The sequence below is a fragment of the Carettochelys insculpta genome, chromosome 1 (assembly GCF_033958435.1).
Source record: "Carettochelys insculpta isolate YL-2023 chromosome 1, ASM3395843v1, whole genome shotgun sequence".
Lineage (NCBI taxonomy): Eukaryota > Metazoa > Chordata > Testudines > Carettochelyidae > Carettochelys > Carettochelys insculpta.
The window spans coordinates 211,128,012-211,142,907 of NC_134137.1; the positions used below are offsets into that span (position 1 = coordinate 211,128,012).

Consider the following 14,896-nt stretch of genomic DNA (forward strand, 5'->3'; position numbering starts at 1 on the left):
ACAATATTTTATTGAACAATCTATGTACAGTACAAAAAGGTTTGTAAAATGAAACTACTGTTGATTTATTGCAGTTTGATGGCTCAGTTTTAATTTGTACTCTTATATAAATGAAAAGTAAAATAATTTAACATTCAACAAGGAAGCACAAATTTCCTTTCTTGCTGAAACTTCAATATTTTTTACAAATTAACAGAGTCCCAAAATGCATACACTGCATTTAGTCAGAAAGGTGTTATACAGTACCAAATAAATTAAAGAACACTACTACCCTTGCAAGTCTTTCGTCCATACCACTGATGTTAAACAATAAATGAGTACAGCTGAACCTTTGCTGTGATATTAAAACCACAAGTTTAATGTTATAAATTATCCAAACTATACAATGTATAGGTTTTTAAAAATGAATATGGCTAAATAACCCAAGTACCAGTAACCTTTCCCCACAGAGATGACCATTTTCAACCTAACTTGCACAATTATTTGTTGAGGATGCCTATCAAGCAGCAACTTTTGAAAATTAGAATTGACATGACCTTTATAATGGAGCATGTTCAAGGAGTAACAGATGAGCTCTAAAAACTGCCAAGTCAAGCCAAGTTAAGTCCACTTGAAAGAAGATGATTAAAATATGATAATCTGAACGAAAAGCAGACAGAGCTTGATCCAGTAAAGCAGTCAAGCACATGAATACCGGTAAGCAGATCAATACTGCCATTATCTTCAATGGGACTATATGCATGCTTAAAATTACACACACTCTTTGCTGGATCAAAACCATATACCAGTGTTGGATGAAGTGTAATTTAAATCACATGACACTTCAGTCTGAAAAAAAACTTAAATCCTAGATTTGCAATTTATTGAAGCCCTAGAAATTGCAAACTCAAATTTAGGACAGTTTTCAACATCTCGCAACCCTACAAAGTACATATAATCCCACGCATATTAGAAGTTATTTTCAAATTATAGTTACTTAATACTGCAATTGAGTATGTCAACAGGAGGACAGAAGGGATGATTAAATATCTTTTGAACTCAAATTAGTACTTTAAAATATAATCTGCAATTTATTCCTTTAAATTGGGCCCTAGCTTATTCAGAGTCCATTTTGCTCAATCATGGTTATAGGACATTTAAAAATGTAAATTTCATGATTTCAACTACTTAAAATCTGAAAATTTCAGTGTTGTTGTTACAGGAGTTGTGAGAGAGTGGTAGGGGTGGGGATTGTGGTACTGCTACCTATACTTCTGCTCTATCTAAAGTAGAGGCTCTGCCTTCAGAGCTGAGCAGATGGAGAGCAGTGGCTGCTGGCCAAGATCTCAACTCTGAAGGCAGAGATGCTGCCAGCAGCAATGCTTGGTCCTCAATTGGCAGCTGTCAATCTCTGGCTGCCCAGCTCTGAAGGAAGCAGCATAGAAGAGTGGCATGTATTGCCACCCTTACTTCTGTGCTGATGCTGGTTGGGGCCCAGGCCAATTGCTGCCATTCTCCAACTGCCCCCCTCTGAAAGAAGCACAGAAGTAAAAGTGGCAATACTGTGACCTCCTGCAACTCCCATTTGGGTCAGGACACCCAAGTTCAGAAATTCTGGTGAAACCTGTAGCGTATGGGTAAAAGCACACAAAAAGACCAGGTTTCACGGGAGGGGGTGGGAGAAAGAGATCTGAATTTCACAATCTGATGCATTTGTCATGAACTTTGCAGGGCTTTACCTTTAAGTGTTTGCCTACATGAAATAAAAATCTAGAGTTTTCTTAAAAATTATGTATACCAAACATGATAAAAGAAAATGGTTGTGTGCAACTGAAGCATCTTTAAAACAAAAAATTAGTAACAGGTAGAAAAATTATGGTCACAGTTTTATGCATGTACATAGATGCCCATAAGCCACACACTTTAAACCAAGAAAACACAAATCTCAATCAGGTTTTTAAAGCAACGCGTGGAGCTTTAATAATGGCAAAAAGCATCAAAAGTTAAGTACACTTAGAGATTTAATACATACTTTTTTTTTATATCTACTGACCACGTTTTTAAGTTTCCTATAACTTACTCTAAAATTAACCTTTATTTTTTTTCCAGATGTATTTAAGCAATTTAAATAGACAAAAACAAACTAAAACCAAAAGGGAAGCCTGGAAATATTCCAAAGAATAAAACCAGACTCTTAAAAGTTAGTTGGCAGAAACTTTAGAGTAGGTAAATGGACATAAGGAAATGCATTTTACTGACTTTTGTTCCCTTAGTTTCATTTATTTTAAAAATAAATTTTATACATATAATGAACTTTGTATCTTGTAAATAAAAATGCATTCTTTGGTGCCTCAAATATTATGCAGATCTTTCTAGAAGTGCCCTAGACATTGGTATTAATGTAATGCACACATACCTGTGATCATAATTTTATACCCTTTTGCTTTTGGCTAAACCCATTTTCTAGTAATTAAAAAGTATTCTGAGTTTGCATTCTTTTTTTCTGCAAGCAAAGGGAAAAAAAGGAAGAGGTTGTATGACCATATATTTGATTTCACAGAGGATTATTAGCAGTTATTTTTCAATTATAGGGAGTTAGGTGCCAGAAATAATTAACCTACTTTACAAGGAAACTTATGAATTTGCAAATGTGAGGTGCTGCTACAAGGAACAGATCCTGTACCCATATTTTCAACTGTTATCAGTTCTTACATTGTCTGTTGAGTAAGTGATCTGCATTACTATACTGTAAATGAATTGTGAGGAATCAGTCAATTAAACTGATCTGGGAAAGCCCTTTGTGTTGCCCTAGATTACTCTGAAAATTTTACTGATGCCCACTGTTTTAATAAATGATAGTTCAGTTTACGTAATTTACAAACCAAGGTAGCATTATTGGTGGGTAACGTACGTATAATTGCAGTTGTAAATCTAAGCACTTGCAACACTCTCCTTTGATGAAAATTGAAGAATGCCTTTTCACTTTGTGTATCTTTTAGGTTCTGAATAAATGCAGTAAAACCTGATGCAACAGTCCCGCCTGAATTACTGGCAGTGGAAACACTGTGTATTGCATTTCAGAGTTACTGGGCCCCAGGTGGTGATCCAGAGTGCTCCACTGTGAACCCTCTGAAAAACACTTTGAAGTCCAATATTCTCCAGCCACCTGAGCAGGTAAAGCCCCAGGAACTTTTGAATGCTCATTTCCCACGGGGCAGTGTGAAGAGCTCACCAGCACAATGGAGTATGCATGACCCGGGTCACAAACACCTTTAGCATGGAGTGTTCAGGACACAGTGGATCTGACTGCTGCAGAAAGGTGAGATAAGAGTGTACACGCACAGCTCCAAACCAGAAAAAGAAACGCTGATATATCTATGCCAAAATAGCACTGGGCGTGGTGGATAAGGGCTACATCAGGGACAAACAGCAATGCCATGTGACAATAAAGAGACAGACAAACATGCCACAGTGCAAGGCTGCTTCTGAGATACAGACATGGGAGGCTGATGACCTGCATCCATTACCGCCCACAATGTTTTCAACCCAGGAGACACTGGGGCCCTAGACCAGAATTCTAATCTGCTGCAGGGACTGTCTGATAGCTACTCAGTGCATCACTCCTTGAGTCACGCAACCCCTTGCAGCGAAGATGTGCTCCATTGACTACAGTCATCTAGTGGGGAAGATGCAAAATCCCATTTGTCAAATAGGATACTCAAATTCAAACGAAATAAAATAAACCTAATTTTGTAGAGTAGACACACCCTTTGTGCTCTATCACTGTGTGATGCTAAGTGGGCACAGAAGTTTCCCGATTTATTAATTTATTTTTAGCCTGAATTTGTATATGTTAGTACCAACAGCTGCTGTATACTTATTTGTGTTAATGGACTTTAACTGACATTTCCAAAAACTGAGTATGTATAATTTCTCCATATACTTTAAATGGGTTTTTAAGTGGGTCTGGCTTGTGTCTTGTACAACTGACATTTAATATCAGACTGTTGATGCATTTTTCACTGGATGTTCCGTCCCTTAACACTCTGCCTATAGTAGCACACTGTCCAACTTAGACTTTGCTCTACACTCTTTCGTTTTGGATTCTGAACATGTTTATTAAGCAAATTTTGAGCATAGACAGGAAGGGTTTCCTCTTACTACACCTTTTTAAAGCAGCAGCATGTTCCAGTGGCATTTCTCTCCCTAAGCCACAGCCACTTCTCTTCTCTGCCAGCCCAGCTGTTTTATTTTTCTTAAGCATTCATGCCAGACACACTGTGCTGCTGTTCTTTGATCATACACTTGGAATTGATGGGACATTATGGATAACTTGTACTTTGGGGACTTTGTAGCAACCTTTCTGGATTCAAAACCTGCACAGCTCCTACTATTCCTCTGTGATTCCTGTCTAGAAAATGTGCTTTGTCTTTTATCAAGGTCATGTATTTCTGTAGTAATTGGAGTCTGCTTTATGATTAAGGCCATCTGGGAAAAGCAAACTGATGCTTCTTCATGTAGTGTTTTCTCACACCACTCCTCAGTTGATACCTCTTCCCACACCATTTAATCAGGCACCTGTAAAAAACAGATCATGTTGGTTATGTTTCATTTTGTTCCTTTGTAAATAGTGTAAGTCAGTGGTGTCCAACAGGAATTAAAGATCGCCACTGTTGCAGTTGTCATCCTATATTCACTGCATGGGCCCCCATTCTCCTCTCTAAATAAATGCCCTACCCCTCCAGGCCAGGTTCCCCCAGTCCTTCCCCCAGAATAAAAGCCCTCTGCCAGAACCAGATATTCTCAGCCACCATTCTAAATTAATGCCAGTGACTCAGAGCCGCTGGGGCCACCGGAGAAGGCATGTGCTTCTCCCACCAGGGGTGGGGCGCAGGCAGGCGGCACTCATGTGCGACTATAGGAGGAGCTGCATTTAAAGGCCCCAAGAGCCACACCACAGTGTCGTGTCTGCCAAATGTGACAAGTGGCGACCATACTGGACACCAGCGGTGTAAACACTGCTTTGAATTGGAATGTTGCTGGAACATGTAAGCAGAAAACTCAAATTAAACAACCCAAGCCTGTCTTGGCTGAAAACTCTCAAAGCTGTCTGATTTTCAGTTCTCATTTCTTTTCCTAAATTCTTAGCTTGACTTAGTTTATCTTCCTCTGTAACATTCCACCTAAGCTGCATGGCTATGCAGCTGCCCATGGCCACGGCAGGGAGAGAGGTAACTCTCCCCACCAGACCCAGCACAGACCTGTCCCAGACTTGCCACAACCATGGAGACATACCCATCTCCCAGCTCCAATCTAGCCATGGTGCAGACCTGATATGGTCTGGGGAGATGCACCTAAGGTGCTGTTTCAGGGAAAGTGCTGTGGGGAGTTCTCTCCTCCTACCATAGCCCCAATGCAGCCTGCACCTGAAACCCCTCATCTCCAACCCTAACTCAGAGCCCCATTCCCCCAAGGTAAAACCCTCCCTGCAGCCCAAGCTTCTGCCCCAATCCTGAGCCCCTCATGTCCACCCCAGAGCCCTTACACATGTACCTCGCTGCCCCAATCATCTGTCCCAGCCGATCCCCCCTCCCACAATACAACTCCCTCAGCCCCACCTCTGCCACGTTTTATGTGCACTAATAAGGAGTTGAACAGTAACAGAGAGGGAGCCGTGCTAGTCTGTATATTATGAAAACAAAAAGCAGTCAAGTAGCACGTTAAAAAGACTAAACAAAATTTATTATGTGAGCTTTCGTGAGACAGACCCACTTCTTCAGACCATAGCCACACCAGAACAGACTCAATATTTAATTTAATTTATGTTTTAATTTAATTTATGTTCTGGTATGGTTATGGTCTGAAGAAGTGGGTCTGTCCCATGAAAGCTCACTTAATAAATTATTTTGCTAGTCTTTAAAGTGCTACTTGACTGCTTTTTGTTTTAATAAGGAGTTGGTGGGTCTCACCTCACCTCCACATTGATGCACATATTAAAATTCATCCCACACATGTGGGAGGAAAAATGCAACCAGCACTTCTTCCAGCTTATTAAAATACTTTGGTTTTTTTCAGGTCCGTATCACTACATTCAGCTAGCTTTTCTTAAGGTTCCACACACTAAAATTATATGGTCTATTTGTCTTTTCAAAAATCTGTTCTGTCTTGAAACCTGACTGCTCCCAGGTTTTTACCTCTAAACATATGTATGTATGTACGTATGCAATGTAAAAGCATTGTGAGAGAGACTTACTTTCATCATCTGAATCAAATCCAAAGAGCGTTTGACATTTCTTTTGTGCAAGGTGAGCCTCAAGTGCTTCTGAATTACAGTAAATGGACAGGCAGTTCCCACATCTAAATCTTTCTGATTTGCTACTAGCTTTATCTTGCTCAGAATGGGCATCTATTTTATCAGTCATGGTTTTTCGACGTTTTGGCATGCTAATGTATCGTTCATCAAGGTAACTTGGCGGCAATGGTCTAACATATGGTTTTGTTAAAATTAAGCCATATGAAGTGTTTTCTGTTGTCTGATTTGGTTTGGAAGGTAACTGAGATACCGCAGCAATATTATTTTGTGGTATATCATTGCAATTCTGTAAAACTGGTATTGACCCATTTTCTGTCCTTGTTTCATCTGCCACTCTGTCCAAAGCTGCATCTGATGAAACTGAACAAGTCTGTTCCAACTCCCTGTGCCCATTGACCAGGTGGTCACGAACATTACAGTTTTCAGAATTTGGCTGTAATATAGGCATCTTTTGGTCTATCAAGCTTAAAACTGTAGCAGTAACATCAGATGAATTTTCACTCCCATTCTGAATTACACTGTATGTTTTCTTCTCAATACTCTGAATATACGTCTTTGGTTCTGTAGAGTCTTTCCTCGCCTTCCAGGTCGGAACTGGTAAATCTACAGCTTCTTTTTCGCTACTAGGTACATCTTTTACTTGGAAACCACAAAGTGACTCTGATAGAGTATTTGAAGAATTTGTTTCATTTACTTCGGAACTCTCCACTGTTTTGTTTAAATAATGCTGAGCCTCATGTTCGTATAGCAAAGGAAGCTCTTCAAAAAGCTCGCAGCACTCTGCAAAATTGCACTGAGCTTTAAAAGCATTGTGACTTTTTGTATGCTCGGCAAGCTCCGTGGACAGCTTAAATCTTTGATTACAGTTGAAATGCAGACAAAAGTAAACATTTGGATATACGTGTCGCTTTAGGTGGTCTATGAAATGCTGAGAATCTGCAAACTTTCTCTGACAAAACCGACATTTTCCTTTATTCCACTTCATTATATGCTGCTGTACCTTCAGATCAGTTGGGTGAGCTTTTCTTGCATGCTTATTGAGAAATCTTATCCTTTTAAACACTCTAATGCAACTGTTGGCGGGGCACTTGAAGTTACCTTCTTGATCCATAACATCCATATTCTTTGGAGAGCACAAAGCTCCATTTACTTTATGAAGTATTGGAGACTCTTGACTTGGGCTATCAGCACTCTCAGGCAAACTCTCTGCAGTTAAAGGTTCAGGATCAATATTTAAACTGTCACAACTGCCATTTTCAATAACATCATCCTGTTGGCTTACATAATTTTCAGCCATGTCCAGTACCTGGTCATGGTTTTGTACTTCCACTTCTGTATTTGGAACAGCCGCCGCCTCTGGTTCGTTATGTTTAGAACTACACGAATCATCATTTTCGATAGAGATGGATGCCTGAGAGCAATTTACTTCATCTACAGGAGGGATTTCCTGATCATCCTGCTGGGTAGCAGCAAGATGCTGCCTTTGTATTTTCTTGACATGATTCCTCAAGTGTTTTAGCATGAGTCCTCTTTGCCGGAACTTCCTACAGCATATCACACATGAAAAACTGCCCTTTTTCTGATGAGCCTGTGCATGCCTCACAATGTGACCACCAAGAAATTCCCTGTTGCATAATGCGCAACGGTGCCTTGGTACATTATGATCTGTTTTAGATACTCCAAAAGCTGCATGATTCTTTCTGGCTTGACCTTTGGATAGGGCTCCAGATGGGTCTTCAGGGTCAAACTCCCCATTACTTAAATCTGTTAAAGAGACAAATTCTTCACTCGAAGCCTGATGTTCCATTGGCTTCTCTGTAGTAGCAGTAGAATTTTCCAGTGTACTTTCAGCTAAGCCAGCAGAGGCTTTATCCCCCAACAGCGATAAACAATTCTGCTTGATCATCAAAAAATTCCAAAACTCTGGATCAAAAAACAAACCTTTCTTCAGAATTGGAAGCAATTCAAATCGTACACGGTTCTGAACAGAACTAGTGTGCTCATTATACTCTTCGTCTGCACATTTATATAGAAGTTCAACAGTGTAATAAGATTCTAAGGTGCGCTCAAGAAAAAAGATAGAAAGCGCACAAATTCTGAGTATCTCCAAGTCATTTGGCAAAAAATGAGCAATTGTTTTGTATATGAGACATTTCATGACTGGATCATCACGAAGGTCCAACTGCAGAGCACATCCACATATTTCAACACAAATCTGCAAACCATCGTCTCCAACCTGTAGAAAAGAAATTAAGATTATACATCATCTCCTGCTTTTATTGCCGGCCTGTGACAGGCATGTTTGAATGCAACACAAAGAGCAAACAAAAATCAGATTCAAAACAATAAAATTTCAACATGCAACTCTTTTCTATTAAAATATTTCAAAGATAAGTGGAGTTCAGAAGGCATTTCAGTTATTAATATGTTTAACTTAACAAAATGTTCCAAAAGCAGAATGGATGAAGTGATACATAAGTAAAGCAAGAAAATACACTAAAGCTATGCCCAAGCAGAACATTTGGTTTACACTGCAGGCTGCATATGTAATGCTATCAAAAAAAACTTGGATACTTTTGCTTTGCACATTCCTATAGTCAAAGAGACAGAAGGATAATGGTTTGGGCATATTTTAGTCACAGTTTAGAAAACTGTGGGCAAGGGAGTATTGTGCAAAGCACTATTCTGCCATCTGTATCCTGATGAATAGGTCTGTATTTTACAATGTAACTGGGCAGATTCTGCATATGTTTGCACAGCCTTTAAGGCAAGAGGAATACAATGGAGTGCTTTACACAAGGGGTGCTGAAGCTTGGGCTTTCTAAATGTTTGCATTTTGGCTCACTAAACTTATACTGGGTGAAAAAAAAAAAAAGAAGAAAACTACAACTGTGGGTCAAACTTTTGAAAGGTGACAAGTGATTTTGGGTGCCTAACTTTACATACCATAGTGGCTTGACATTTCAAAAATGATGAGCTATCACTCTGAAAAATACTAATAATTTTAAATTTAAGCTAGGTCCTCAACTATGAAATTTATGCATTGCCAGAAATACATCTTACCTGACAATTACTTTTGAGAAAGGAAAAATTTGGGAACAAGGTTTTATTATAGCTGTATGTTGCATACATCTTTGACATCTCTATATTAACAAGTACTCATTATTCACTTATTAGTTGCAGTATTTAAAAATCTAAAAAGCTGTTAAGTATTTAGTTAAATGCTACTGACAGAGCAATACCAGATTAACCTAAACACTAAGAAAAAATTAGACTTTTATTTAGGCTCAAGACATGGTGAACATTAACAGATTTGTTACACTTGTGCATAACTACACTGTGTAATTAAATAACAGACTTACTTTGGCGGAAGTGAAAAAAACAACAGTTAGTTACACGCTTCATGCACCTAAATCTCAGAATGCCTGGAAGACCTAATACATTTCTGCTACTATAAAATCTGCTGTCAGCTCTAGAGGCAATCAGTTATTAGACATAGAATTTACTTGAGCTATTTAGCATATCAGCATGTGCAATGCTGCTCTATTACAACCCTTACAAGACATGTGAAAGTATATAGGACAAGTACAGGCTGAACCCGGTACCCAAAGTCATTGAATGAGTGTGTGAAATGCAATGTGTTTTAGCATCTTGGTCCATTTCTATTAGCTCTTTTCTGTGGCACTTGGCAATATTTTTTTTTCCTGGGCCATTGCTTAATTCTTTGCCAAAAGATTAAAGATCTTTCAGAACACTTCCCCACTCATACAAACGCAAGATTCAGGTTAAAATACGTATCTCTGTGCCTTAATACAAGCAAAAAAGCAAAGAACTAACTAATTTTACTATTTCTTCTAGTTCAAACCTTGTTTGGCCACAGGTAATATCACATTACATCAAATAGCCCAGTTCTTTGGTAGACATATTGCCAATAGCAATTAATCACGTCAGTTTCTTAATTCAAGAGGTGTTGAATGTGTATAGCATGGGCCTTGTCATAGTAGTGACTGTCTTACAGATCATACTTTCTCTCCTTTGAGATTATCTGGATCATCAGCTCTCCTATCAGCACAGCAGTAACATCCCCTGTTAACTACAGCAATTGCTTACACTGCAAAAGACTGCAAGAAGAGCATTTAGAGTGTTTTTAGTGCCATTTAATACAAACTATGAAAACAGCACCATGTAACTAGCCAGATGTTCGCAGATCAGCAGCAACTGCTGCAGTGGACACTTGTCCTGGATGATTAATAGTTTGGCAACTACTGATTTAACTGATATTACCACCCTTGAGACAATTCAAAAATCTCTATTTGCCCCCTGAATAATAAATATATACAGTCTGCTTAGGAAAATACTTCAAAAAGCCCTAGAACTATGATGCCAAAAGGCACAGGACCGACGAGAAGCCCATGAAAGCTACCGTAAATAAAAGTATAGTTTTTTTTTTAAATGCATTTGCTTCGCACATTTATTTTTGTAAATGTTGCCATTTGCTGTGTCAGCTGCGTCTTTTATTTATGTGGGCTCCTCACAACTTGAAGGAATAACAGAAAAAACCCAAATTTTAATAGAATATTGTTATTTGAAAAACGCACTAGGGTGCTCACTGTCATGAGAATTACCCAGAAATTCTTTTAAGATAAGTTTTGGGGTTCTGACTAAATTTTCAATGAACGTGGTCTAACCAACGCTTTTTCCCCCCTTTGCTGTAATGGGCACACACACAAGAAAATGAAGTAGCAATAACTAAGTCAAATAGGCAATATAAGAAAAAAATACACCACTTACTTCATCCTTAATGACTTTCATGAAAGGAAAAATTACTCTGATGTTCGTAGCTATCCGTAAAAGCTGGTAGCACTGATCAACAAATACTTGTTTTGATGGGTTAGATTTAAGCTGCAGTTTACTCCACATAAATATCAGGTCCCTATAAATATAAAACAAAACAGTTTCATCAGGCTATGGCTGAAAGACAGCTGTCCTCAAGAAAGATGTATTTCTATGGACAGCTTGATTGTGATTGTTATCTGCACGCTATTAATTCTAAAAGTATCACATTTGATAATTAAGAACAAGCCAATTAAAACCACAAATATATACATGTAACTACACAACGAAAAATGCCCTTTTACAAGTTTGTTAAAGCATCCATGCTACTGATATCAGAGATTCACTAATATGTGCAACAGGAGATTAATGGAACCAGTTCAGTATAACAGATAACTGGACAACAAAACAAAAAGCTTCTACTATTTACGTACAAACAAAGCTTATACCATCTACCTCCCACTTCCCAAGATTACAGGGTAGTGGACTGTCAGGACTGCCATGCCAACGTATTCTGAGATTGAGTTACACTCATAAAATGAGGAAGGTTTCAGGAGCACAAAAGAGAAGTTACTCACCTGTAGTAACGATGGTTCTTCGAGATGTGTCCCTGTGGGTGCTCCACAATAGCTGTCGGGCTCGCACGGCGCCGCAGATCGGAATTCTTCTACCAGTTTCTATTGGAATGCGCATGCGCTGACGCGCACCGCTCCCTTGCGCGCCCCCAGCCATGTGCGCAATCCGGTCCCCACCAGTTCCTTGACCAACTGCCTCGGATGCTCCTGAAAAAACACCAAACAGATTCCGAAGCGGGGAGGATGGGCGGGTGGTGGAGCACCCACGGGGACACATCTCGAAGAACCATCGTTACTACAGGTGAGTAACTTCTCTTTCTTCTTCGAGTCGTCCCCGTGGGTGCTCCACAATAGGTGACTACCCAGCAGTAACCCAAGTAAGGAGGTGGGTAATCGATTCATGTGCAGCTTGCCCCCGAGAGGACTGCTGTCGACAGACGGGTATCCTCTTCTAATACCCGATGTAGGGCATAATGCTTGGCGAAGGTGTCGCAGGATGACCAGGTCACCGCTCTACAGATGTCTTTAACGCGATGCCCTTGAAGAAGGCTGTTGATGCTGCCACCGCCCTGGTGGAGTGAGCCCTAGGTGGGGCCAGCAAAGGGGTCTGTCAAAGCTTGTAGCACATTTTTATACAGAACACGATGTGCTTTGAAATTCTCTGTGAAGAGAGGCCTTCCCCTTTTGACCTGGGAGTGAGACACACTAGAAGCCTGTCCGTTTTCCGGAAGGACTTAGTTCTGTCTATGTAGAAGGCCAACGCCCTTCTCACGTCTAGGAGATGTAGGCACGCCTCCTTGCTGGAGCTGTGAGGGTTTGGGTAAAACGATGGTAAAACTATTGGTTCGTTAAGATGGAACTCCGAAGAAACTTTTGGAACGAAGGCTGGGTGTAACAGTAGGGTTACCGCCTCCTTTGAGAATACTGTGCAGGGCGGCGTTGCCATCACTGCTGCGAGCTCGCTCACCCTGCGGACTGACGTAATCGCAAGGAGAAAGGTTGTTTTCATCGTAAGGAGTCGGAGGGGTACCGTGGCTAATAGTTCGCAGGGTGGTCCCGATAGTGTGCTGAGCACCAAGTCCAAACTCCACGACGGCGGAAGCAGTTTTCGAGGGGGGTAAAGGTTTACCAGCCCCTTCAAGAACCTTGTGGCAATAGGGTGGGCAAATACAGTGGGCCCTTCCTCTGTATGCCGAAAAGCTGATACAGCAGCGAGGTGGACCTTTAGCGAGGATAGAGAAAGCCTGTCTCGTCTGAGGTCCAATAGGTATTCTAATATTACGGTTATAGGAACGTCAAGGGGAGCTAACTGCTTGGCAGAACACCAGGCTGTAAATCGAGTCCATTTCTGTTTATAAGTCCTCCTGGTGGAGGCCCTTCGGCTACACTCCAGGACTTGTTGTACTCCCTCCATACACGTGCTCTCTAAGGCGCTGAGCCATGGATTAACCATGCTTGTAGGCGCAGACCCTGAGGGTGCAGGTGCACTATGGACCCCTGAGCCTGAGTGAGTAAGTCCGGCGCCACCAGTAGGTGAAGTGGTGGACGATCCGACATGCGCAGAAGCAAGGGAAACCATTGTTGCCGGTCCCAAGTTGGGACTATGAGTATCATGCGAGCTCTCTCCCTTCTGGCTTTCTGCAGAACCTTCTGGATAAGCGTTGTGGGGGGGGAAAACACGTAGAGTAGAGGGCCCTTCCATGAAATCATGAATGCGTCCCCTAGGGACCCCCGCCCTATTCCTGCTCTGGAGCAGTACTGGGGACACTTCTTGTTGTACTGGGTGGCAAACAGATCGACTTGGGGAAACCCCCATGTACGAAATATGCACCGTAGCAGGTCGGAGCAGATCTGCCATTTGTGCGTGAGTGCGAAACGCCTGCTCAGCTGATCTGCCTTCACATTGTGAGCGCCCGGCAAATACGAGGCTTTCAACGTTATATTGTTGGCGATGCACCAGTTCCACAATCGGACTGCTTCCGCACAGAACGCACGGGATCATGCCCCTCCTTGTCGATTGATGTAGAACATAGTGGAGGTATTGTCGGTATTAATCCCGACTACTTTGCCGTGCAGGTAATCTCGAAAAATGTCTGCACGCGTTGAACACTGCTCTGAGCTCCAGTATGTTTATGTGCAGTGTCTGTTCCGCAGGGGACCATAGCTCTTGCGTCACCTTGCTAACAATGTGCGCTCCCCATCCTATGTGGGAGGCGTCAGTAGTAAGAAAGATAGAAATTTGTGGTTGGTGAAAAGGCACCCCCACTAGCAGATTCTTGGGATTTTCCCACCACGCTAGGGATCCGCGCACCTCTGTCGTGGGCGACACCACCTTGTGGACAGTGTGGGATGCCGGTTTGTAAACACTCGCCAGCCAATGCTGCAGGCTTCGCATGTGTAACCTGGCATTCTGTACCACAAACGTCGCTGCTGCCATGTGCCCCAACAGCTGCAGGCACATTAGGACTGGCACCGTGGGGCTGTACGTCATGACTTGCACAAGTGCGTTGATGGCGCGGAAGCGGCCATCGGGCAGGTATACTCTTGCTGTGATAAGAGTTTATGCGTGCCCCTATGAACTCTATATCTTGTGTAGGTTCGGTCTTTGACTTTGCGAGGTTGATAACTAGGCCCAGCGAAGTAAACGTGTCCGCGGTGACGTGTATCATGCGTAAGACCTCTGCCTTTGGAGGCCCCTTTCAGCAGACAGTCGTCCAGATATGGGAAAATAAACACCCCGTCTGTGCAGGTAGGCTGATACCACTGCTAGGGTTTTGGTAAAATCTCTGGGAGCCGAGGATAGGCCGAACAGAAGAACCCTGTGCTGGAAACGTTCCCTGCCGACCATGAAGTGGAGGAAGCGTCTGTGTGCTGGGTGGATTGTTATATGAAAGTAAGCATCTGTAAGTTGAGGGCTGCAAACCAGTCTCCATCATCCAGTGCCGTAAGTATGGAGGCAACTGTGATCATCCGAAAGCGTTGCTTGCGCAAGTAACAGTTGAGGCCCCGTAGATCCAAGATCGGCCTCCAGCCTCCTGTTTTCTTCTGTTAGGAAGTAGCATGAATAAAAACCTTTCCCCTGCCCCTATGAACATAAGGTGATCCACCTCCTGCTTGAGCCTCGCCTCGTGGGCAGCGTCCCTGAGATGAGGCCTGGCAGGAGGCTTCGTAGGTGGAAGTGACTGGAAAGGGATCG

The 14,896-nt window shown here is 41.8% G+C and overlaps 1 protein-coding gene across 2 annotated transcripts in view; it reads right to left on the minus strand.

Moving 5' to 3' along the window:
- Positions 1-14,896, minus strand: part of ZNF654 (zinc finger protein 654) — a 192,284-nt gene continuing 177,388 nt past the window's right edge. For both annotated transcript variants that reach the window (XM_074998688.1, XM_074998680.1), the window contains 3 exons: positions 11,084-11,225; positions 6,233-8,528; positions 1-4,557 (listed from right to left, as the gene is read on the minus strand). In XM_074998688.1, coding sequence (XP_074854789.1) covers positions 4,550-4,557; positions 6,233-8,528; positions 11,084-11,225 — 2,446 coding nt within the window. In that variant the 3' untranslated portion in view covers positions 1-4,549. The remainder of the gene's footprint in view (positions 4,558-6,232; positions 8,529-11,083; positions 11,226-14,896) is intronic.